This window comes from Mobula birostris, chromosome 2 (genome assembly GCF_030028105.1).
Source record: "Mobula birostris isolate sMobBir1 chromosome 2, sMobBir1.hap1, whole genome shotgun sequence".
Lineage (NCBI taxonomy): Eukaryota > Metazoa > Chordata > Chondrichthyes > Myliobatiformes > Myliobatidae > Mobula > Mobula birostris.
The window spans coordinates 112,113,413-112,140,244 of record NC_092371.1 but is presented as its reverse complement, the minus strand read 5'-3'; the positions used below and the strand labels follow the sequence as shown (position 1 = coordinate 112,140,244).

General features: G+C 40.9%; 1 protein-coding gene across 5 annotated transcripts in view; it reads left to right on the top strand.

Moving 5' to 3' along the window:
- Positions 1–25,080, top strand: part of ak9 (adenylate kinase 9) — a 168,314-nt gene extending 143,234 nt beyond the window's left edge. For all 5 annotated transcript variants that reach the window (XM_072246344.1, XM_072246331.1, XM_072246340.1 and 2 more), the window contains 7 exons: positions 7,135–7,352; positions 7,588–7,784; positions 9,382–9,551; positions 9,649–9,747; positions 16,990–17,092; positions 20,669–20,783; positions 23,048–25,080. In XM_072246344.1, coding sequence (XP_072102445.1) covers positions 7,135–7,352; positions 7,588–7,784; positions 9,382–9,551; positions 9,649–9,747; positions 16,990–17,092; positions 20,669–20,783; positions 23,048–23,259 — 1,114 coding nt within the window. In that variant the 3' untranslated portion in view covers positions 23,260–25,080. The remainder of the gene's footprint in view (positions 1–7,134; positions 7,353–7,587; positions 7,785–9,381; positions 9,552–9,648; positions 9,748–16,989; positions 17,093–20,668; positions 20,784–23,047) is intronic.
- Positions 25,081–26,832: the final 1,752 nt, after the last annotated feature.

Here is a 26,832-nt window from a genome sequence, read left to right as displayed (position 1 = left end):
TGAGATTGACAGGTCAGCCTGCCAGCATTGAGGCCCCGCCCATGGACTCACAGGTTCATCCTGGGACTGCCGAAGTAAATTTAGCTGAGATGTACCAGGAGGAGGTAGAAAGTGAAAAGAAGGAGTGTAGTGAAACAAGAGGTAGTGAGGGAGCTGAGACAGACTTAGCATTAGCCAGGAAGGAATTTGTGCAGGCGCAGGAGCGAGACGAGGGGCTGATGGTTTTGGCAGAGACAGCTCTCTCTGACGCAGAATTAAGAAGGGAGCCAGTAGGCTATTGTGTGGAGGAGGAAGTGCTAAGGAAGAAAGGGAGACCAAGTACTGTACCCGCAGATGAGGAATGAGGGGTGGTGCAGAAGAGTTATGGGGATGAGATTTTTAACCTGGCCCACAAGGTACCCCTCGGTGGACATTTTGAGGTGTTGGAGGAAACAGTTGGTGGAATCATGAAAGAGGTTTACCGGCTGCACAGGAGGAAGGATGTTATTGATTATGGCCGATGCGAACTGAGACGGTCACAGGCTTTTGATATGCTAACAAACCTAGTCGGTATTAGCGCGGAAATCAATGAAGCTAGGGTCCCCCTGATAAGAGAAAAAAAACATTTTGAGAAGATGAGTATGGTATCGACCAGATGGGAGAAGGCTATTGTTTTGGCCAGCTCTGCTGATAAGGTCTCTCCCTTAATCCCTGAACAAAGTGACTCTTTAGGAGAAGTAATTAAACAGCTCGCACACGTGTGTTTGATTGTCCCGAGGCGATGCAAAGAACTGGGACGTTGGGTGGTGGTTGTTCCGCTAGGACAGCCTAGTGAGCAACAATCCTATAGAATGAGTAATTCAGTGACGAAAGGGCTAATGAACACAGAAGTGTTTATTGGTGATGCGATACGGCTGTCTGAAGCCAGCTTGATAGTGAACCTTGAAAAAAATGAGTTTGGCCCCACGAAGGTCACTTATCTGGGAATTGTGGTAACACAGGGGCAGCTGGCAGCGATGCAAGCTAAGGTGCGGGCTATCTCTGACATCCCAACCCCGACAGACAAGAGGGCCCTCAGAAGGCTCTTGGAGATGGTGGGGTACTGTAGGAAGTTTTGCAATAACTCTGCGGTTACTACCCCTCCCCCTCCTACTAAGCCCTTGCAAGAGAAAACTAAGTCGGAATGGGACGACCCTTGTTATTGTGGTCTGGGACGAAACCCAATGAGAGGTTACATTGATCGCAATTCATCAGTGTTTTCGGCCACTATGAAGTTTGCTAAGTTGGAGCCTGGTTTAAGGGATTATTAATAACACATATAAAAGGAACAGAAAATGTGATTGCTGACTGTCTGTCAGGTGTTGACAACTTAAAATTCGCTGTATTAGCCAAATAGCTGATGAAGATGTATATTTGTGTGTATCAAATAATGTATTCATGTTTGTAATTTTTACCCCGGTAAAAATCCTTAAAAGTGAGGGGTGTGACGAAAGTACACATAGACTAAGATATTGACTGTCCTGTGCTATCACCAGTGAGATCAACAGTTGATCTGCCACCTGTCTTCAGGAGAGAGAGATAAGTAAAGACAATGGAGCAGCATTTGGAAATGATAATGAAGAGACAGGAGAGCTTAACGGAAGGAGACGGCGGTCTGGGAATTGTCAAGACTGGCTCCTCTTTGAACCCTGAACTGTTTGAAGTGATGGACAGGCGATACCCCAGCAGGGGGATAAAAAGGGACAGGTTCGCTAAGGCGACTCACACACGACACCACGAGGTAATGAGACCCTGGAAGCGGTGCGCCTCCCACAAGTCGGTGGGAGTCTTTGGAGGGTTGATTGCGGGACCAAGCCAGAGACGCACAGGGTGGAAAGGAACGATCGGCGGGAATCTGGTGTGTGTCCGCCCTTGCCTGGGTGCCGGGTTCACCGCTGAGGAAAGATCGTGTCTGGAAACGGAGGGGTCACAGTCGGTGACCTCAGAAGACATTACAAAGTGCTCGCCCAAAAGCTGACTGCGAAGAATATCGAAGGTCTGTGTGGAAGCCGTTTGAATATTCATTCGTTTTTGCTCTCTCTCTCCTTCCTCCCACTGTCCATCGCCACGGCAGTGATTACTGTGGACTGAACTGAACTCAATTGAACTGAACTTTGCGTCACTTTGAAACTGGTCATTTACCCCTAGACAACGATAGAGCTTGATTGATCCTATTATCCTATTTCTGTGTACATGTGTGTTTATTCATTGCTAACCTGTTGCATTTATATCCTTACTATTAGAGTACTGTGTTGCTTATTGCTTTAATAAAACTTTCTTAGTTCCAGTAATCCAGACTCCAACTGAGTGATCCATTTCTGCTGGTTTGGCAACCCAGTTACGGGGTACGTAACAGATCTGTCAGAAATGGAAAAGCCCCTGGCTAAGATAACCTCAGTGCCGAACTGTTCAAGGCAAGCCCAGAACTTGCAGCTAAATTACTCTTGTCACTCTTTACAGCCATATGGGAAAGGAAGAAGATACCGGACGACTGGTCAGAGGGAGTCATTGTGAAGACTCCAAAATAAGGCATCCTGAGAAATTGTAGCAACTGGCGTGAAATCACACTTTTGTCAGTTCCAAGCAAGATCTTGGCAAAGATCATCATTCAACGTATGTCAGACGCAGTAGATCAACAACTCAGAAAGCACAGGCAGGATTTCGGAAAGGTAGGGGATACACTGACCAGATATGTGCACTGCATAATATCATCGAGTAGTGTACAGTATGGTAGAGACAGCTCTAGATCAACTTCATGGATTTTGAGAAAGCCTTCGATAGCATCCATAGAGACAGTCTTTGGCGTATATTGCGCATGTATGGGATCCCGCAACAGATAGTCCTTCTCATTAAGAGATTTTATGCCAATTTTAAATGTAGAGTTGGAAACAGTGATTACAGCTTTGAAGTGAAGACAGGAGTGAGACAAGGATGTGTGATGTCGGTACTCCTCTTTAATGTTGCAGTTGATTGAGTGATGCAGCGAACAACTGAAGATCAGACAAGAGGCATACAATGGACCCTCTTCTCAGTATTGGAAGACCTCGACTTTGCTGATGACCTGGCTCTGGTCTCCCACACTCACCAGCACATGCAAGAAAAAACATCCCGTCTCACTGATTTTGTTCAGCAGATTGGCCTGAAGATTAGTCAGAAGAAAATGGAGGTGATGACTTTGAACATCTCAAACCCCTCAACAATCCAAGTGAATGGAGAAGACCTTTCTACAACTGAGGAGTTCACCTACCCGGGCAACACTGTCAGACATGATGGAGGAGCAGGCAACGACATCAAGAACCGTCTAAGCAAGGTCAGAAGTGCCTTCGGAATGCTCAGCAATGTATGGAGGTCCCAAGAGTACGGCATCAAGACCAAGCTAAAATTGTATCTGATTTGTGTTCTTTCTACCCTCCTCTATGGATCAGAATGCTGGAGAATGACAGGAAGCGACCTCACTAAGTTGTCAGTCTTCCACACAAAGAACCTGAGAAGAATCTTAAGAATATTCTGGCCAAACATCATCTCAAATGATGAACTACTTGCTCAATGCCATCAAGAGAGCATTGAAACCATCCTCATAAGAAGGTGATGGAGCTGGATCGGACATGTGCTTAGAGTGACAACATCACACATATAGCCCGCCATTGGACACCAGAAGGAAAAAGGAAAAGAGGAAGACCCCAGAACACCTGGCGTCGAGCTGCAGAGGGAGAGCTGAAGACGCTGAACTACACCTGGGGTACCATCCAGAAGTTAGCCCAGAACAAACAAGTGGAGGACCTTCGTTGCTCCCCTACATGCCAATTAAGCATAATGGGCACCAAAAAGATACTACAGAGGCTAGTACCCATGATAGATCTGACTAATTTTACAAGTTTCTTCAATATGTTGCATCCAGGTTAGGTCCTCAGAGATATTGACACCCAAGAACCTGAAATTGCTCACTTGCTCCACTTCTGATCCCTCTATGAGGATAGGTTTTTTGGTCTCAGTGCCTTCTATGCCCGCTTTGAAAGGAAGAATATAACTGCAGCTGTGCATATCCCTGCTGCACCTGGTGACCCTGTGTTCTCTGTCTCAGAGGCTGATATTAGGCTGCCTTTAGAGAGTGAACCCTTGCAAGGTGGAAGGTCCTGATGGAGTACCTGGTAAGGCTCTGAAAATTTGTGCCAACCAACTGGTGGGAGTATTCAAGGACATTTTCAACTTTTCACTGCTACGGGCAGAAGTTTCCACTTGCTTCAAAAAGGCAACAATTATACCAGTGCCTAAGAAGAATAATGTGAGCTGCCTTAATGACTATCACCCAGTAGCACTCAAATATACAGTGATGAAATGCTTTGAAAGGTTGGTCATGACTAGAATGAACTCCTACCCCAGCAAGGACCTGGACCCACTGCAATTTGCTTATCTCCACAATAGGTCAATGGCAGATACAATCTGAGTGGCTGTTCACACGGCTTTAGACCACCAGGACAATACAAACACCTATATCAGGATGCTGTTCATTGATTATAGCTCAGCATTTAACACCACTGTTCCCACAATCCTGATTGATAAGTTATAGAACCTGAGCCTCTGATCCTTGACTTCTTAACTGGAAGACCACAATCTGTGCAGATTGGTGATAATATCTCCTCCGTGCTGATGATCAACACTGCTGCACCTCAGGAGTATGTACTTAGCCCACTGCTCTACTCTCTCTATATCCATGACTGTGTGACTAGGCATAGCTCAAATACCATTGATAAATATGCTGATGATACAGTCTTTGTTGGTAGAATCTCAGATGGAGACAAAAGGGTGCAAAGGACAGAAATATGCCTAATATGGTATGGTGTTGCAGCAATAACCTTGCACTCAATTTCAGTAGGACTAAAGAGCTGATTGTGGACTTCAGGAGGAGTAAGACAAAGGAACGCATACCAATCCTTTTAGAGGGATCAGAAATGGAGAGAGTGAGCTGCTTCAAGTTCCTGGGTGTCAAGATTTCTGAGGACCTTACCTGGTCCCAACATATCAATGCAGCTGTAAAGAAGGCAAGGCAGTGACTATACTCCATTAGGAGTGTGAAGAAGAGAGTTGGTATGTCAACGAAAAAACTCAAAAACTTCTATGGGTGCACCGTGGAGAACATACTGACAAGCTGCATCACTGTCTGGTATCGGGGGGGTGCGGGGGGGGAGGTTACTGCACAGGACTGAAAGAAGCTGCAGAGGGTCATAAATTTAGTCAGCTCCATCTTGGGTACTAGCCTACAAAGTACCCAGGACATATTCAAGGAGCCTTATCTCAGAAAAGCAGCGTCCATTATTAAGGACGCCCCAGCACCCAGGGCATGCTATTTTCTCACTGTTTCCATCAGGTAGGAGGTACAGAAGCCTGAAGGCACACACTCAGCAATTCAGGAAGAGTTTTTTCCTGTCTGCCATCCAATTCCTAAATGGACATTGAACCCATGAACACTACCTCACTTTTTTTAATACAGTGTATATATTATTTCTCTTTTAGCAAGATTTTAATCTATTCAATATATGTATTCTGTAATTGATTTATTATTATTTTTCTTCTTCTTCTTCTATATTATGTATTGCATTGAACTGCTGCTGCTAAGTTAACAAATTTCACCACACATGCCGGTGATAATAAACCTGATTCTGATTCTGTTCCCTCATCTTACTCTTTCTGAAGTCCACAATCAGTTCTTTGGTCTTTCTGACATTGAGTATAAGGTTGTTGCTGCGACATCACTTAACTAACTGGTATATCTCGCTCCTGTATGCCCTTTCATCACCATCTGAAATTCTGCCAACAATGGTTGCATCATCAGCAAATTTATAAATCACATTTGAGATGTACTTAGCCACTTAGCCATGGGTGTAGAGAGAGTAGAGCAGTGGGCTAATACACTCCCCTGTGCTGCACCAGTGTAGATTGTCAGCGAGGTGGAAATGCTATTTCTAATCTACACAGATTGTGGTCTTCTGGTTAGGAAGTCAAGAATCCAGTTGCAGGGGGGTACAGAGGCCTAGATTCTGTACCTTTCTGATCAGGACTGTTGTAATGTTAGTGTTAAATGCTAAGCTATAGTCAATAAGCAGCATCCTAACATAGATACTTGCATTGTCCAGGTGATCCAAGACCGTGTGATCACGTCTGCTGTAGACCTATTGTGGCAATAGGCAAATTGCAGTGGGTCCAAGTCATAGTCATACTTTATTGATCCCGGGGGAAATTGGTTTTCATTACAGTTGCATCATAAATAGTTAAATAGTAATAAAACCATAAATAGTTAGATAGTAATATGTAAATTATGTCAGGAAATAAGTCCATGACCAGCCTATTGGCTCAGGGTGTCTGACCCTCCAAGGGAGGAGTTGTAAACTTTGATGGCCACAGGCAGGAATGACTTCCTATGATGCTCTGTGTTGCATCTCGGTGGAATGAGTCTCTGGCTGAATGTACTCCTGTGCTCACCCAGTACATTATGTAGTGGATGGGAGACATTGTCCAAGATGGCATGCAACTTGGAAGTCCTTCCTGAGAGAAGTGTAGATTCCAGCCATGACCAACCTCTCAAAGCATTTCATCACCGTAGATGTGAATGCAACTGGACGATAGTCATTAAGGCAGCTCACTCTACTTTTCTTGGACACAGGTGTAATTGTCGCCCTTTTGAAGTAGATGGGACCTTCCAACTGTAGCAATGAGAGGTTGAAGATGTCTTTGAATACCCTGCCAGTTAGTTAGCACAGATTTTTAGAGCCTTACCAGGTACTCCATTAGGCCCAGCTGCCTTGCGAGTGTTCACCCTCTTGAAAGACTGCATGTCATTGGCCTCTGAGACAGAGAATAGAAGCCACAAAATATAAGTTGTAGAATCTCACCAATGTTTCATCTTGATAACATCACTTGGGCTGACAAAGGGCTCATCACTTTCAAAAGAATATTAAATTTAGTAAGCTATATTTTTTGCATTTATGCAGCAGAAGCCTACTGCACATTGTAGATGCACATTATGATTTAGGAAAACTAGATTTAGTTACATTTATTTAAATCGTGTTTGAACACAAAAGTTTTACCACTAATTTTGCTACTTTTACTGTTTTCTGATAGGATCTATCCACTCCATGACAGTTCTCAGATTCTAACCATTCGAAATTCATCATTTAGTCATGAGATTAGTGCTATCTGGGAATATTACCAACAGGAGCATCAAAACTGGCGTATTATTTATGGACAACACAGCAAGTGGTGGGTGTGGCTAAAAGTGCTCCAAGAAGTCAAAGCCAGTGTAAAGCAGATTGAGGTATATCTGGAACAAATACGTGAAGGTAAGAATAGACATTTAAAATTAAATATTGCTTATATTTAAGCATTATGAATTCTGAAATTATATTAAAGATTATTCAACCCTTTTTAGCCTCCTGTGCCAAGCAGTATGTACATGGTTGATCCATACCTCTTATACCTTGTTGAGCCAAACTTCTGGGGAAAGCTTTCAAGGAATGTTTCCAACCTTTGAGTTTGTTGTGACTGAAAAAGCAAAATGTCATTTCTCACATATAGGTAAAGCTGCCAATATTGCTGGTTTGTGCATCACACCCAATGAACTGCTAACACGCCTTGGAGAGTTTGGGCAATACTGTCCTGTCACACTTCAGTTACAAGAGGAACTGGAAGACTGTTCTGTTGATCCATCACTGGAATTTGCAGCAGAGTTCCGAGGACACTACTATAAACTAGCTTCAAAGGAAGCTCTGGAAGTAAGCATGACTGTGATAGTCAGATTAGAATGAGTTAAAATTAGTTCCATTCTTCCTCTACCTTCATAAATAATATTGATCAAAAGGGACGTGGGAATATTGCTTTAAATTCTGTCAGTTTTTCCTTGCACATCTTTCAAATCTTTCAACCTGCACATTGATTAAAGAGTACTGTTAAAGGTTTTATCAATTTGTTCTTTCCCATATATGCCTGTGGAGTTTTACATTAATTATACACTTGGAGAAGAAACCTAAATCCTGTCAATGTAAATGAAGATAAAATATGACATGGTAGATGCCAAAATCTGCAACAAAATCAATACATGGAAAAGTACAACAGGTCTGGTAATGTATGTGGAGAGAACTGAGGAGCTAATGTTTAAGAGATGGTTCATTATCATAAAAGCAAATTATTAAATGCTTGTAAGGTTACATATTTTCCTGAGATCTTTTTTGATCTATGCCCATGTTGTCACTCCAGTTTTGTTGAAAATAAAACAAAAAAACTTTTTTCATTCCGGAAACTTTGGTAGCTTTTTTATTGTCAGCACTTACTTGAGAAAAGGTCATGGTAAGTGACCTTAAATTTCAGAAAGGTAAAGATACTCTCACTGTTCTGTGAGGTAGAGAATTCTAGAATATGATGAGATTTGCTTTGTCACGCGTACATCAAAATAGTGAAACAGACAGTGAAATGCATCATTTTGCATCAAATAGATCATCAAGGATTGCACTGAGTAGTCATCACACTTCCAGCATCAACAGAGCATGCCCACACTCACTAACACTAACTGTATGTCTATGGAATATGGAAGGAAACCAGAGCACCTGGAGAGAACACACACATTCACAGCAAGAATGTACAAGCCCCTTACAGACAGTGGTGGGAATCAGCTGACTGAATAAAGTGAAGCGTTAACCACTATGTTACCCATATATGACGATGAAAGAGCAGAGATCCTTTTCCATTTTAAGATGAAGGGAAGATTTATTGGTTTTCTATGTCCCTGTTGCCCATTATTTCTGTGAACTGAGGGCATCAGATTTTGGAAGTAATGTAGAAAGGAGCCTTGAAAAGTTGCCACAGTACTTTTCATAGATTGGACAGACTCTGTGATGGTCCATCAGTAAAGAACAATTGACAAACAATTAGCTGCTTAGTCTTAAATAGGTTTTAGGCTCTCATTTTTATAAGTGCCCAGTCTTCTAAGATACTCTATTTTTGACATGTAATCAGTAGGTAAGAGTAACAATTATATATTATATATAATTTTCAGTTGCATGTGGAAATCAAACAAAGTAGCAGCTAAATTTATTTTTAGAAATCTAGGAATATGGACTCAAAGATATAGATTTATCCACTTGTTTTTACACTTATAGTTTTAATGATACCTTTGTCTAACATTTTTGGGAAAATTGTGATGACTATCACACTTTTTTTTCAATCTTATTAAAGGATTAAAAATAAAATATTGTGCAAGGATGAAGGGTCCCAGCCTGAAACATCAACTAATTAATCCTCTCCGTAGATGCTGCCTGACTTGTTGAATTCTTCAAGCATTTTGCGTGTGTTGACAATTTTGTTCATTTGTTTCAGATATTCTTGGAGAACCCAGAGACGTTTGTATCTCCACTAGCTACTGCGACTCTGCCACCACCTGATATGTTACCAATAAGGCTTACTGCAGCTGGAGTGAAGGCCAGGTTTCCTAAGCATGCAGAATTGCAGGGCTACTGTCCAGTTACATTTCTGGATGGGATGGAGAAGTAAATCAACTTCTGAACAGTTTACAAAATATATCTGATGTAGAATTAAATTTGTTGACAGAGGAATATTCCATGTTGCTGTTTTGGTTCTTGGCAGGTATGAAGCTTTGATACCTGGAAACATTGATTATGCTGTTGAATACAGAAAGAAGTTATATCTTTTTCAGGATGAGAAACACCTTAATAAATTTATGCGGTAAGTGTTTCTAAATAATATTCTAATTATCAAGCTCTGAAATCTTTTTTATAGGGGTTGAAATTTCACTGTATATTTTGGAATGCCTTACACACTTGTGCAGCTGCATAATTGCAAAGCATTGTCAAAGCTTCAAATTAAAGCAGTTTTTCTGAACAAATGCTGGACAAATACAACAAAGTTTTGGTATACAATGCAACTGATCAAACTTGCATAATTTTCTAACTAAATATATGCAATTTATAAATATCATGGAGATTGACTGCAGAAGCATACCTTAACTATGGGATTAAAGCTATTCTGCGTTTTTTTGAAGAAACAGGCAGTGATGAAATCAAGGTGCCTCTAAGGCTATGCATCTTCATTAAAACAAGCTCCTGTTTTCCTGCAGATTGATGGTTCTATTCCATAATATTCACTCTCTCTTCCAGTGATTGCCCTCCACTCCTTCCTATGGATTCTATGAACCCTTGGATCTTCCTAACCTTCCAAGATTTTCTATCTGTCTCCTCTTCTTTCCCATGATCCCATTGATCCCCTTTGTCTGTGATAACATTCTCAACTTGGAGTTTCTCTTCAGTACATCCTTCTCCATCTCATTCCCATGACTGATCAGTACCTTCACTGTTAGTCTCCTATTCAATGGCATCTTCTCGCCTTCCCACTTCTCCTAATGGGTTCACTGTACCCATTATCTTACAAGTCCCATGTAATCTTCTGTACCACCTTTAGATCACACCCCCAGTAATTATCCCCCACAAATTTTCTTTTCCCTTTCTATAATCTTTTCTCCTACATTGTATCTCTTAGTTTGCCATGGTTGAAGATCTGGAGGCAACACCTAGAACCATGGCCAGCATTTGCTTGTTTTCTTTTACATAATGCTTTGGCTATCATGCACAGCAGAATATCAAGCTCTCATGGCCATGTGCCAAAGTGGCAAAGTTCTCCACATAACCCCACTTTATATGTTATTTGTAAACACCCACTGGGGAATTTCTGACTCACTTTAAAATTGGAATTTTAATGCATTTTTGTGCAGAATGTTGATGAATATTCAAGGGAATGTGTACCTTTGAACCTTAATTATTTTGATGGTTTTGCACTATTCTCACCCAATTTTTCTCATCCACCAAATCCACAACTCTTTCCACTGAAGCAACACACATCAAATTTGCTGGTGAACGCAGCAGGCCAGGCAGCATCTCTAGGAAGAGGTACAGTCGATGTTTTGGGTCGAGACCCTTCGTCAGGACTCGTCCCGAAACGTCGACTGTACCTCTTCCTAGAGATGCTGCCTGGCCTACTGCGTTCACCAGCAAATTTGATGTGTGTTGCTTGAATTTCCAGCATTTGCAGAATTCCTCGTGTTTACTCTTTCCACTGAAATATTTTTTACAATTCTTTTTACTACACCTCTTTCCATAACTGTTCTAAGAATGTTTACTTGCAACACAAAGTAAATAGTCTTTAAGCCAATCTGGTCTAATCAGAGTAATCTTCCCATTTCCTCTTTCCTTATTTCCTTGTGGCTTTGCAAATTATTACATCTCACATGCCTGTCAACTCCCTTTTGATTCTTTTTGCCACTTATCTACACTTAGAGATCATTTACAATGAACCTACCACTACGTCATTGGAATGTGGAAGAAAACCAGAGTACCCAAGGGAACCCATGCTTGTCACAAGGAGAATGTAGAGATTCCAAACTGAGATAGTCGAGATTAGTCTTGAATATCAGGAGCTGTTGAGAATAGTCAGGAGCTGCGTGGTAGCAGCACCAGTTACTGTGCCACCAGTGCCGACTCTGACAGTGTAATTGTTCCCCAAATGCTCTCTTATTTTCTGGAAAAGGAAACACTTCAGCATGTTTTAGAAATTCCTTTTCATTCCCCATTACTATTGGAATATATATACTTGGAGAGTAACTGAATATTTCTAATTTTTACAACTTTCTATCAACTAGAAATGGAATTTCTCTTCAATATTCTTTCCACTGTTTGTGTGTTGTTGCCCCCCCTTGGCTATATCAGGCTGACTGTGGCTGGCAGTTCCCGAAGAAAACAACTAGCATTCCACCACTTCCAGCTAATTAGGTCTTGGACTCTTATGGATCTGAAATAAGTCTCTGAGTGAGTGACAGAAGCAAGAAATGTATCCCTCTGATCCTACATCTGGCAGGTTGGATGTGGGAACATTATCCTCATTCGTATGAGTGTGATTTCCTGAACCTGTAAACAGAAGGAAAAGTTAAGTTTCATAAACATCATTTTCATTTAGATGAGCCATTTTATACCATAAGATGTTGGAGCAGAATTAGGCCATTAGGCCCATCAAGTCTGCTCTGCCATTTCATCTCCCTCTACCTCTCAGCTCTAATCTCCCCACATTCCTTCATGCCCTGACTAATCAAGAATCTTATCAACCTCTTCCTTAAATATACCCAATGACTTGGCCTCCACAGCTGCCTGTAGGCAACAAATTCCACAGATTCACCACTCTCTGGCTAAAAAACTTCCTCCTCAATATCGTTCTATATGGATACTCCTCTATTCTGAGGCTGTGTCTTCTGGTCTCAGACTCCCCCACCACAGGAAACATCCTCTCCATCAAGGCCTTTCAACATTCAATAGGTTTCAATGAGATTCCACCCCTCCCCCCCAACTTCTGAATTCCAGTGAGTACACACCAGAGCTATCAAGTGCTCCTCAAATGATAAGTCTTTCAACCCTGGAATAATTTAATGGGCCTCCTTTGAACCTTCTCCATTGTCAGCACATCCTTTTTTAGATAAAGACCCCAAAACTGCTCATAATACTCCAAATGAGGCCTCATCAATGCCTTTTGAAGCCCCAACATTACATTCTTGCTTTTATATTCTAGTCTTCTTGAAATGAATGCTAACATTGCATTTGCCTTCCTCACCACTGACTCAAACTTCAAATTAACCTTTAGGGAACCCTGCACGAGGATTCCCAAGTCCCTTTGCACCTCAGGTTTTTGAATTTTCTCTCCATTTAGAAAACAGTCTACACCTTTTTTTTTTACCAAAGTGCATGACCATATACTTCCTGACACTGTATTCTATCTGCCACTTCTTTGCCCATTCTCCTAATCTAAGTCCTTCTATTAGCCTGTCTGCTTCCTCAAAACTACCTGCCCCTCCACCTAGTTTTGTATTATCCACAAACTTGGCCACAAAGCCATTAATTCCATCATCCAAATCATTGACATATAATGTAAAAAGAATCAGACCCCTGTGGAACACCATTAGTCATTGACAGCCAACCAGAAAAGGCTCCCTTTATTCCCACTCTTTGCCTCCTGCCAATCAGCCACTGTTCTATCCATATTCATATCTTTCCTGTAATACCATGGGCTCTTAACTTAATTTGTGGTACCTTGTCAAAGACCTTCTGAGAGGCGGTCCGATATCTACTCTCGCTGTTTCTTTTACACTTTACGTATCTGAAGAAACTTTTGGTATCCTCTTTAATATTATTGGCTAGCTTACCTTTGTATTGAATCTTTTCCTCCTTTATGACTTTTTAAGTTGCCTTCTGTTGGTTTTTAAAAGCTTCCCAATTCTCTAATTTCTCACTAAATTTTGCTTTATTATATGACCTCTCTTTGGCTTTTATGTTGGCTTTGACTTCTCATCAGACGTGGTTGTGTCATCCTGCCTTCAGAATACTTCTTCTTTGGGATGTATCTATCCTGTGCCTTCCAAGTTGCTCCCAGAAACTCCAGCCCTTGCTGCTCTGCCATCATCGCTGCTGATGGTCCCTTCCAATCAATTATGGCCAGCTCTTCTCTCATGTCTCTGCAATTCCCTTTACACAACTGTAATACTGATACATAAAACATTAGCTTCTCCCTCTCAAAATGCAGGGTGAATTCTATCATATTATGATCACTGGTCCCTCAGGGTTCCTCTACCTTAAGCTCTGTAATCAATTCCAGTTCATTGTACAAAACCCAATCCAGAATAGCTGATCTTGAGTGGGCTCTATCATGAGCTGTCTAATAAGCCATCTCATAAGCATTCGACAAATCCCCCCTCTTGGGATCCAACACCAACCTGATTTTCCCAATCTACCTGCATATTAAAATCCCCCATGACTGTTGTAACATTGCCCTTTTGATATGCATTTTCTATCTCACTATGTTATTTGTGGACCACATCATTACTACTGTTCAGAGGTCTGCAAATAGCTCCCATAAGGATCTTTTTACCCTTGCAGATTCTTAGCCCTACCCACAATGATTTTACATTTCCTGACCCTCTGCCACCTCTTTCTAATGATTTGATTTCAGTTTTTACCAACAAAGCCACCCCACCGCCTCTGCCTACCTACCTGTCCCTTCAATACAATGTGTATCCTTGGACGTTAAGCTGCTAGCTACAATCTTCTTTAAGCCACGATTTAGTGATATAATGTCATACATGCCAATCAGTAACTCAGCTACAAGTTCATTTACCTTATTCTGTATGCTGCATATGCTATGTCCTGTATTCATCACCCTTTCTAATTTTGTCTCCTTTTACATTGCAATTCATCCCATCAACTGCAGTTTTGCCCTATCATCAGTCTGTCCTTGCTAACAGTCTCACTACACACTGCCTCTGTAAACCAACTACCTCATTGTCAGCCCTATTACTCCATTTCTCATTCCTCTGCCAAATTAGTTTAAACCCATCTGAACAACTATAGCAAACCTGCCCTCAAGGATATTGGTCCCCCTTGAGTTCAGGTGTAACCTATTCTTTTTGTACAGGTTGTACCTTGCCCAGAAGAGATCCCAATGATCCAGAAATCTGAACCCCTGCACCCTGAATTTGTTCCTCAGCCACGCATTCATCTACCAAATCATCCTGTTCTTACCCTCACTGGTGCATGGCACAAACAGCAACCCAGAGATTACTAATCTAGAGGTCCTGCTTTTCAACTTTCTACCTAGCTCCCTAAAATCTCTCTTCAGAATCTCCTCACCTTTCCTACCTATATCAATGGTGCCAATATGCACCAAGACTTCTGACTGCTCACCCTCTCCTTTTAGAATGCCATGGACACAATCCAAGACATCCCTGATCCTGGCACCTGGGAGGCAACATATCATCTGGCTGCCTCTATTGCATCCACAGAATCCCACCTCTACTCCTCTGACTATGGAATCTCCTGTCACTGCTGCAGTCCTCTTCATCTCTCTTCTCTTCTGAGCCACAGTGTCAGATTCAATGCCAGAGACCCGGTTGAAGCAGCTCCCCCCGGTAGGTCATCCCCCTCAACAATATCCAATGTTGTATACTCATTATTGAGGGGAATTGCACAAGGATACTCTGCATTGGCTGCCCATTTCCCTTTCTTCTCCTGACAGTCACCCAGTACCTGTCTCCTGCAACCTAGCTCCTATCTATCACTTCCTCAATCTCCCGTTCATCGAGCTGCAGCTCCATTTCCTTAACACATTCTCTGAGGAGCTGCAGCTCAGTGTACCTGGTGCAAGTGTGGTGATCCGGGAGGCTGGAGGTCTCCCAGAATTCCCACGTCTCACACAAGAACAAAACACAGCCCCTGGAGCCATTCTTACTGCACTAACTGTGCCCTAACAGATGAGGAATGAAGAATAAAGAAGAAGAGAAACTTACTAGATACTTATCTCGCCGAAGTCTGATGAGCCAAAGGCTCTCCAACACTGGCCCGCTCCTATAATGGCTGTTCACTTACCCTGCCTTATTTCTATTCGCCCTTTCTAGTGAATCCTGCTCACTGATTGAGCACAATCCAACTCCGAAAACTGCCACAAAGTACTGCCTTTTTTAATGTTCAGCCACGGACCTAAATAAAATCACCACTTTTTCTCATGTTCCTGCGCACTGATTGGGCATAGTTCCAACTCCCAACTGAGGACTGGGCAATAGTGGTGCACTACCTGAGCTTTAGTCACTGCTAAGGCCACACTATGGTTCACTGACTGCCTCCCCAGTACAGTGGTTTAGTTTACTCAACCATTCACATCCAGGTCACATTAGTGTGGGAGCAGATGAGGGTTACTGGCTCCAACACTGGATGGTGAGCTGAATGCTTCAGTGATACAATTTGTGTTTTTCTCAATATCAAAACTTCAGTTCTGTTATTGTCTTGCCTAAATACCTTATAGCTACAGGTATAAAATCTTCATTTCCTATCTTCTTTTAAGCCATGCTATTTAATCATAGTTCCACATTAGCATGTTAATAGTGAGAAGGTGCTGTTTAATTGGAAATTGATAGGAGAAATATAGGCATCCAGATCTGCTTTTCTTGTGGCATTTTAATTGGCAGTTGATTTATTGTTGTCATATACTGTATACCGAGATACAATGAAAAGCTTTGTACCTTCTGCCCAATGGGAGGGGGAAGAAGAGGGAATGTTTGGGGTGGGAGGGGTTTTTGATTGTGTTGGGCTCCTTCCCAAGGCAGCAGTAAATGTAGAGTTAATGGAGGGATGGTTGATTTTTGTGATAGACTAACCTGTGTACACAACTCTCTGCAATTTCTTGGGGTCTTGGGCAGAGCAGTTGCTATACCAAGCTGTGATGTGTGATAAGAGACCTAGGCGAGGAAGGTTAGGACCCAAGTGTTGAAGTATCTGAGACGAGAATCGAGACATAATACGAGACCGAAATGAGAACAGGGTTCTAAACTTGATGCTAGATGAGAATCCAAAGTAGAGCTGGCAATTGAGCACTGAACCTCATTTCAGGTGCTCTTTAAATTTTAAAACCCTGGCACCGAAATATGGCCGCCAAATAGCGGGGCAGACCAGAGTCTTTAACGGGGCCATGCCAGCTATCCATATTCCAGAGAATCGGAGCATCTAAACCCCAGAAGCTGGCACGGTCTGGTGTGTATCGTAACAATGATGTATCTGGATAGGATTCTTTATATGGTGCATTTATAAAAAATAGCAAGGGTCAATAGGGACATACCAAATTTTATAGGTGGGCATCATTCCTTAATGCTAGGAGGTAAGCTTGTAATAAGACCTGAATGACTTGGATAAAGAATTACAGATCTTCAACAGCATAACCTGGAAAAAGTTGCCGACACACTAACAAAATGGAATTGCAATGTGTTTTTTGATCTAACCCAGCCAATTTATCTCACGGAAATGGGAAGTTCTGGTCAAAAAAAATAATGCTTTGTTGCCTTAAACACAGCTTCTAAGTATAAATTACATATGTTTAAATCATTTTCAGACATCCCGAGAAGTACTGCGATCTGAAGCTCCCGAGTAAACTTCCACCAGTAAAAGATATGGTAGCTCTCACTTCACTTCCAATACTTGGATATATGGAACAAGTAAGAGCATTTACAACATTCTCAGATGAGTGATGCAAACTTATGTGCATGTAGCAACACTTAGTTGTATCTTATCCTCTTTCTTGCGATCCTATGACTTTAATTGCTAATAATTTAAACCTACCTGGCTTAATGGCAGCAATTTCCTTATAAACTTCTTGAACTGATGCAAATACACAAAAGCCTGCAACCTTGAATCCATTTTCCTATTCTTGGTTACATGGTTTGATTCTTTCTCCCCTTGACCAGTTCTTTTCCATTGTCACATCTGTGACACCTTTGATGCTCTCTGCCACTTTAACACTTTCCAGCTTCCTGCACCCCAATGGCTTGTCTTCACCAGAGATGGCCTCTGCATGCCGATATTCTAAAGGCTCTTTGCCCTCCTTTCCCACCAGTACACTCTTTCACCTGGTTGTCCTCATTGAACAACTTCTCCTTCAGCTTCACTGACTTTCTGTAGATCAAAGATGAAGCTATGGGATTGTACCATGGAGTGCACAAACACTTCTCATACATTAACCCTTTCATTCTCATGTGCCTCCTCTGGACCCTCTCCAATACCATCACATCCTTTTCTGGATATGAGGGCGGAAACTGCTTAATACTCCAAGTGTGGTCTGACCAATACCTTATAAAGCCTCAGCATTACATCCTTATTTTTATATTTTTGTCCTGTTGAAATGAGCTTGCACTCCATATTGTACTGGCCAGGTTTGTGTATCTAGACAGCTAGGACACAACATCCATGGTCAATCAAGAATGACGGAGCCTTCTCTCTGTTGAAATGAATATTAATATTGCATTTGCATTCCTTACCACCAATTCAGCCTGCATGTTAACCTTTAGCGAATTCTAAATGAGAATTCCCAAGTCTCTTTGCACTTCTGTTTTCTGAATTTTCTCCCCATTTACAAAATAGTCTACACCTTTATTCCTTCTACCAAAGTGCATGGCCGTAGCTCGCCGCACTATATTCCACCTGCTTATTCTCCTAATCTGTCTTTGTCCTCTGCAGAGCTCCTGCTTCCTCAACACTACCTGTCCCTTTACCTGTCTTCATATCATCCTCAAACTTGGCCACAAAATCATCAATTCCATCATGCAAATCACTGATATACAAATGTGAAAAGAAGCAGTCCCAACACCAAAACTGGCAGAGCACCATGAATCACTGGCAGTCAACCGGAAAAAGCCCCCTTTATTCCCTGTCTTAGTTTCCTGCTAGTCAGCCAATCTTCTATCGATGCTAGTGTCCTTCCTGTAATACCAAGGGCAGCCTCATGTGCAGCATCTTGTCAAAGGCCTTCTGAAAATCCATGTTAATGTCCACTGGCTCTCCTGTGTCTATCCTGCCTATTATTTACTCCACCCCTCCCTTTCTCCGCACCTTAAAACACTTTCTAATGTCCATCCACTACCACCACACTGCCATGCAAGCATCTATTTACAATAACCATACACTAATTCCATTGCATTCTCTCTGCTCTCCACTCATCTCTCCCCAGATTCTAACAATCACCAAGACATTTGCCATGGTAAATTGCCTCTGCAGCCACACTACTCTGGGATGTGGAGGAAGCAGGAGTACCTGAAGGGAACCCAAGCAGTCACAGGGAGAATGTACAAACTCCACAGTGATAGCACTGGAGATCAGGCTTGAACCTGGGTCACTAGAATTGTCAGGCAGCAGCTCTGCCTACTATACCGCTTGGCCTCAACTGCCTCCTCCTTCACTAGTTTGAAGTATCTTTTTCTCAGGTGAAGATAGATACACTCATTCAGTGTCCTCAGAATTCATGTCCAGTTTGCCAGTTTTATCCTTAGAAGGCTCTACATCTCCATGTATTACTCTTTATATTCTGGAAGAACATTTTGAATTCCCATTTATGTTAGCAGTTCTCACTTTTCTCAGTCTTTTCTCACAAGCTTTCTTTGTCTTCCATTTATGACACCTCCTCTGATTCTCAGTCTGGTTCTCCTTTGTACACACAATATGACACTTACCATAAGAGTCTTTTGGTTTATCTTTCTCTGTACTCTTTCATCACCATGGAGCTCTGAATTGTATGTTCTTCCAATGTTCCTCACGGGAATGTACCTCATTAAACAATTTCTTCCTCAAAGGCAGCCCATTGCTCTGTTACATTTGTCATTGCCAGTTTTTCATTTCATTTTTCAGATCCAGTTTTATGCCATTGAAATTAGCATTGCTACGATTAGTCTATCTAAATCTTATAACGATTTGATCACTATCTCATAAATAATCTCTTACCAAAACATTCCATTAAATCAGATCTAGTAATGCTTCCTTCCTTTTTGGACCAAAAACATACTGTACAAAATTATCCCAGATACATTTCATGAAGTATTCTCTTTCCCCTTAACACTATTACCATCCCAGTTTATATTGGGGTAATTAAAATCTACTTGGCTGAAGACTGCCTACGGCGTGGGTCAGAGTCCCAGGAGGAAGCTGAGAGGGATCAGCATTTAGTGCCTCTGGTTTAACATGTTTGAGGAGCTTCAGCTTTGTCTTTAGTCCTCATATGTTGGGTCTTGCCTCCTCCTGTTAACTGTTTAATGTCCATCACTGTTCATGTTTAGATGTGGTATTGGTAGCAATTTCTTCTTATTCACAGTTGTGAAATGTAACGTATTGAAATTACAAACCCCAAGTTCAAAAGGCCACCTTGTCCTTAATGCTCAATTCCCTTCATTACTTTGACTGTTGCTATCTTTGTAACTTGTAACTCCCCAAGGTGTCTCATATTTCCCAAATTTTTCCTCTTACTACTGCTACCTTTCTATCCTCTTAAATTCTAGAATTCATACACTACATTAATACATTTCTTAATTTTCCAAGGTCCTCTTTAAACCCTACCTCAGAGACCAATCTTTCTCTCAATATGGATTTTTGTATGATAAAACTGCTATGTTAATTAAACAATATTAAAGTAAATTTGCTTTTCCTAGATACTACACAATAGTGTAATAATCTTTCTAGTGGACCAGGTAAAAGAGACCCATGTCAGTTTATAGAGAAAGTGGTAGACAGAGCCCTGGTAAATTTAAAGGGAGCACAGTAACTGGATCCCAGTATGTTTCAAAGAAATGGAGGAACTGGGGCCACCGTGCATGAAAGGAAGATAGCAACCAGAGCCACAGTATGTTAAAGAGAACAGGGAACCCAGTGCTTGGGTATGTTTTTAAGAATTCTGAACAACTGGATTATCAGACTTAAGATCAATGTGTAAAAATATTTTCCCTTATATTTTAATCAACTATTAGGTCTAATTCAGTGCTTGGTGACTGTTTCACTGTATATAATATTTGTTGGTTATAATAATTTCTATAGCTTCTTAAGACATAATGCTTAAGTTTAACTGATGGGGGGAACATGCTATATGATTGATCTACACAAACCATAATCTGGTTATTTTTAATAAATTATATATCTTTTTCCTCTATTATTATGTATTGCAATTTGCTGCTACTGCAGCAAAGACAACAAATTTCATGCATATGCTGGTGATAGTAAACCTAATTCTGATTCTGAAGACTGTTATTTTGTAGGGAGCAGCAGTATCAATAATTAAAGCATTAACAGCTGTGGGCTGTCTGAAGCCAAAATATCCTTTCTTAAGTGTGAGGAAGTCTGCACTTCTCTATATTTCATATCACCTTAAAGGTAATGGATATCATTATATATTTATATGTTAGAATCTCTGCATAGTTCAAGAGAAAACATTAATATTTTAAATTGCTAAATTTATCTTAAAAGTGATTTTTGGTAGTTTCATACTCCTAAGCTATCTCATTCTAAGACAAGAAATGTCTAACTGTCCAGCAACTTGTTCATAAGTTATAGAGCTTTTAAGTAAGATAATGCTGATGAGAGCCCATCTTATACAAATGCTATACTCTGTACCAGTGAACCTTGTACACCAATCCAAGAAATATGGAGAAATACTGATGTGTAATTATAGTTTATTTATCATGATTGTCGTGGTCAAGTAACAACCAGAAAACTATACTAAAGAGAGATTTTGGTGTTGGTAGAGCTTAAGAAAATTAGTTTCTACAGCAATCTAAAAAGATTATTGATTTAAATTCTTTCTTTTAGGCAGTCTTCAATTTAAGATAGGAAAAGCCTTACACCTGTTCTTGATGTGCCCAGAAATCCAAGCACATAATGCTTCTTTGAAATCTAATACCTACTACTTCTGGTTGTTCTACATCACTCTGGGAATTCAATTGGACTTCAGTGACATTTGAACCATACTATATGATTGATCTGACATTCCTAAATCAGAAATCTTACCCATGGCACACAGAACCATTCCCCATAAAGTTCTCCTACTCAAACATTGCTGGGCAAAGTGGGACCTAGTTTAGCATTCCTGAGATCCCTATTAGGGTATCCTATTCGATAAAAGATATAATTTCATCCCCCAATCCCCATCCATCGTACCCACTTCACTGCACTTCACCGCACTTCACCAGCATCTCCTACTGCTTCTATAGGAATTTGTATCTCCCATATATTTTCTAAGTTTGGCTTGACCCATTTGGATAGAGTGAAAATCAAGAAGATCTCTGTTTGTGCTGTACAAGTGATTACCCTGTTTGGAGTTCCCTCTCAACTGTACCATTTTCCTGAACTCTAAATGGTTTTGACAGTAACTCATTCTGGTGAGAATTCATTGGTACAGGGAATCAGTCCAATCTGTTGTTCCTTACAATTACCAAACTCTTTTTTTATAATAATAACTCAAATTCATGACGATGAAATTGGGGCAAAACCCCCACTTTCCAACTTGAAATTTATTATCTCTATTCTGCTTGTTTATTGAAAGTATATTAATTTGTCAATTTAGTCAACCAGTCATTTGTTATTAAAAATACTTTCATAGGTATTTAAATGTTAATTATAACAAAAATGTTTTGATGGGGAAATGTCTGAGTTTATTTACTTTCATGATGAGTGTCATGGAGTAGTCTCCACTTGCCTGAAGGGTGCAGCTTCAATAAACACTCAGGAAATTGACACTATATGAGACATAGCTGTCTACTTGAAAAGCACTTTATGCACAACTATTTTCTCCCTTCACCACCAGCGCACAGTAGCAGCAGATTGTACCATCTATAGGATGCACTGCAGTAACTTACCAAGGTTCCTTAAACAGCACCTTCCAAACCCACAACTTCTAGCAGCCAGATGGAAGGACAAGGGCAGCAAAATCTTGGAACACCATCACCTGGAAGCTACCCTCCAACTAACCACTATCCTAACTTGGAACCACTATCCTAACCTTTACTGTCATGGGGACAAAATCCTGGAATTCTGACTCTTAACAGTATTATGGCCATACCCACACCTCAAGAACTGCAGCAGGTCAAGAAGGCAATTCATCACCACCTTTTCAAAGCCGCTAGGGATGGGCAATTAAGTGCCACCTTACAATCAGAAAATGCTAGAAGAACTCAGCAAGTCAGGCACTATCTAAGGAAGGGAATTTGAAGCTGAGAGCCTTCATCTTGGTCTAGGGTTCTATGAGAACAGCCCTGTAATATCTAGGCAGTAGCTTCTGACTACTACTGATAGCAGTATTTCTTGTTCTATTGCTTAATGTCATGAAATATCCCTGTATGGAAGAACAGTCTTACGAATGCTAAAATCATTTTCTAACATCAGTAGATCTTCAGCCAGACATGTCAAATGTAAATTATGGTTTGTGTGAGCCATGACAGGCCCATTTTTAAAGGTACAACAGATTTCTATTTCTACATGTCTATTTTTTAAATAAATATGTTAAAATTATTTAGCTTAAGTTCAAAAACAAAATTCCTGTTATGGTTCAAAATCGTGACTTTAAACCAGATGTGCATTTAATGAAACTAGTTGGTGTTTATTTTAGGGAGAGAAATCACTTTAAATATTTATATTTTCAGCATACAACCCAAAAAGCTATGACTATGTGAGAAAGAAATACAAAAAGAAGTTGGAGCAATATGAAGAACACTGTGGACTCATCAGCTACCTTGGATCAAAGATGACTAGAAAGTACAAAGAACCCAAAGATAGACCCATTGACTTTGATCACAAATTACAAATGTTTCTATCACTCAAAAATGTAGAACCTACATTAACAAGTATTCCTTAGGAAGATTTATTTTTGCTGAATCTTTCATAGTTTTTCAGATTGAACCATCTTTAGCCAGAAAGCATTTGCCAAGGAACATGTTACAATAGTAATTATTGGATTTTACAATGTTAATTATAAAAATTTTTCATTGTCCTGCTGTTTTATATTTATTCTCCCCATGGCATGAACTTTTAACCAGCCTTGAGTTTGCATGCTCTTCCCAGATCTCTTATCAATTGGTCTCATCAGGTTTCAAGTGTAACCCATAGGACCTCAGCAGTGTTTGTATTGTGATTTCCATCTCCACCATTAACCATTCCTAGATTAAATACTTATGGGCTGCCTGCAATGATGCTCATGATTTGGAACTCACTTTGCAGAGAATGAAGCTTTGCTAAAAGTGTAACACATTGATATACCTATATATTTCATTAATATACCACCTTAGTATAGAGTACTGTTTATTTCTCAATGTGCTTGTTACATTTATTTCCAAAGATTTTTACATTTTATTATTTTTACTTTATAACAGAAAATTCACTTCATATTCATTTGAAATAAATGATATATTAGAGGCTTTTGGTACAGCAATGGGCTTTTATGTGTAGATGCCAAGAAAATCAAATTCAAAACTTGTGTTTTCTGCAGAGAAAGTAATGTAGTCAATGAAATAAGTATATATTTACATCATTTTATATACGCTGGGCTTAAAAGATAGGCACGTGGATAATGGGAAAATGGAGGGCCATGTATGAGGGAAGGGTTAGATTGATCTTAGAAGGTCAGAACATTGTGGACCGAAGTGCCTGTTCTGTTCTGTAATGTTTAGGTTCTATATTCTATGTTCTGAAAGATTTATGTCTATTGGCACTGTCTTTAACTACAGAGATCTAAACATGGCAGTAAAATTCACAATTTCTCCAGCTGATGCCATGATACTATTGAAATAGCATCCCTCATCTTGAAAACCCATGATCAAAACAGGTTTATCAATTGAGAGTCTGAGGTACATCCCCACTGTCACATATGTATATCCTAGAAATTAATTGGGTTTAACAGAAAAGCAATCATTCCTGCTCCATATACCCATGTCATCAAAATATTAAGAAGCTGCTTTATTACTCAGTGGACATCTAATCCATTATGAAATCTTCTTGGTTTCCTGCTGTGGTTAATGCTCCTGAGGAAGTGAAAATGAATCTTAGAATCAGAGGGTTATTCAGCATGTAAACAAGCCATTCGACCCAGCACATCTACACTGACGAGTTGGCACCCATCCATACTAATCCCATCTTCCATCACCCTCATGCCTTAGCAATTCAAATATTTGTGTAGACACGTCTTAAATGCTGTCTGCAATGATCCAAATAATTTGGAACTCAGTTTCCACCACTCTCTCTGGCAGTTTCGAAAACTCACCACTGTTTGGTGAGAAAGGTACCTTTCAGACCCCCTCTAAATCTCTTATACCTCTTATTCTAAATCGCTGTCCTTTAATTTTATTCTCCTCTGGTATGAAAAATTTCCTGGCAGTCTGCTCTCTCTATACTCATAATTTATATACCTTGAGCATGTCCCTTCTTAACCCTTGACCCTGCAAATAAAACAGACCAAGATACTCCAGTCTCTCTTCAGGACTAATGAGTTCCATTCTAGGCAACACCCTGGTGAATCTCCTCTCCAGAACTATCACATCTTTCATATACAGTATATGGTGACCAGAACTGCACGCACTATTCTCACTGAGCTCTTATCAGTCTTGTATAAGATTGAAGCATTACCACTCTGCTTTTGTGCTCTTCTGCAGAACTGTTGCACTCTTTTTTATTTCATTCAAATATTAGCTGATATACAACCAGCAGAATAAAATATAACTTGAAGAGAAATTGGTGTTTACTATATTCCCATCATGTTGCTCATGTTGTCGTTCTTATTGGTAGAGGGTTCCATACAGCTGTGGTTCGTTGGGGAGAATCCTTGTTTCTAAATAAAGTAGTTGTGGGTTCAATCCCCATCATCAGTTGTGGCTATTGCCGACAAAGTAACTATTTAAATCCCATCCTTTACTACAGTATTTGCATATGTGATGGGAGCCCTTGTACTCCCACTGTGCTGCTGAGTAGAGATTTCCAAGATGTTTGATCCACTTATAATGAAGCAATGGCAATGTATTTCCTGGTCAGGATGATATGTATGCCCTGGAGGCGAACTTTTGAGCATTTTTATTTGAGTATGCCAGCTGCCTTTATTTTTTCCTGTGTTGAAAATCATGGATTTGGGCGTTGAAGAAGCCATACAGTAGGATGTGAAGGCACCGGAGAGGGTGTAGAGAAGATTCACAATAATGATTATAATGGTGGTGTGTTTCAGTTAAGAGGAGAGGTGGATGAGGGTAGGTCTGTTATATTTGGAGTAGAGAAGGTTAAGGGTGAGGACCTGATAAAGGGTCATAGACCAAAAAAGACCAAGGTAACATGCCTGAATGACTGGCATCCTGTCGCACTCACCTCAATAATAAGCAAATGCTTTGAGAGTCTGGTCAAGGATTACATCTGCAGCTTGCTACCACCCAAACTGGACCCCCTACAATTCACCTACCGACACAACCGATCAACAGACGACGCAATAGCCACTGCTCTGCATATCATCCTTACACATCTGGAGAAGAAGGATGCTTATGTGAGAATGCTGTTCTTGGACTACAGTTCAGCATTCAACACCATAGTTCCACCCAGGCTCGACAGAAAGCTGAGACCTTGGCCTTGACCCCGCCTTGTGCAGCTGGATCCTGGACTTCCTATCAAATCGCCAGCAGATGGGAAGAGCGGGCTCCCTCACCTCCACCCCTCTGACTCTCAACACAGAAGCCCCTCAGGGCTGTATACTAAATCCCCTCCTTTACTCCCTGAATACCCATGACTCTGTCGCCACCCACAGCTCTAATCTGCTAATTAAATTTGCCGACAACACTATATTGATTGGCCTAATCTCAAACAATAATGAGATGGCCTACAGGGAACAAGTCATCTCTCTGACACAGTTTAAATTAAGGCATCCGTTAGTCTTGCGAGACCATGGATCTGCACCTGGAAAGTCTTCACTCTCCAGGGAGCATGCTGCAAGTCTCCCCTCTCCATGACACCGAAGTTGTCGAGGGAAGAGCAGCGCCAATACAGCTTGGCACCAGTGTCCTCGCAGAGCACTATGTGATTAAGTGTCTTGCTCAAAGACACAACACACTGGGGCTCAAACTCACGACCTCCAGGTCGCTAGTCGAATGCCTTAACCACTTGGCCACGTGCCCACTCTGTGGTGTCAAGAAAACAACATCTCCCTCAATGTCACAAAAACAAAGGAGCTAGTTGTGGATTAGAGGAGGACTGGAGACAGGCTAACCCCTATTGACATCAATGGATCTGGGGTTGAGAGGGTAAACAGCTTTAAGTTCCTCAGCATCCACATTCACTGAGGACCTCACGTGGTCTGTACACACCAGCTGTCTGGTGAAAAAGGCACAACAGCGCCTCTTTTACCTCAGACAGTTGAGGAAGTTTGGTATGGCCCCCCAAATCCTCAGAACTTTCTACAGGG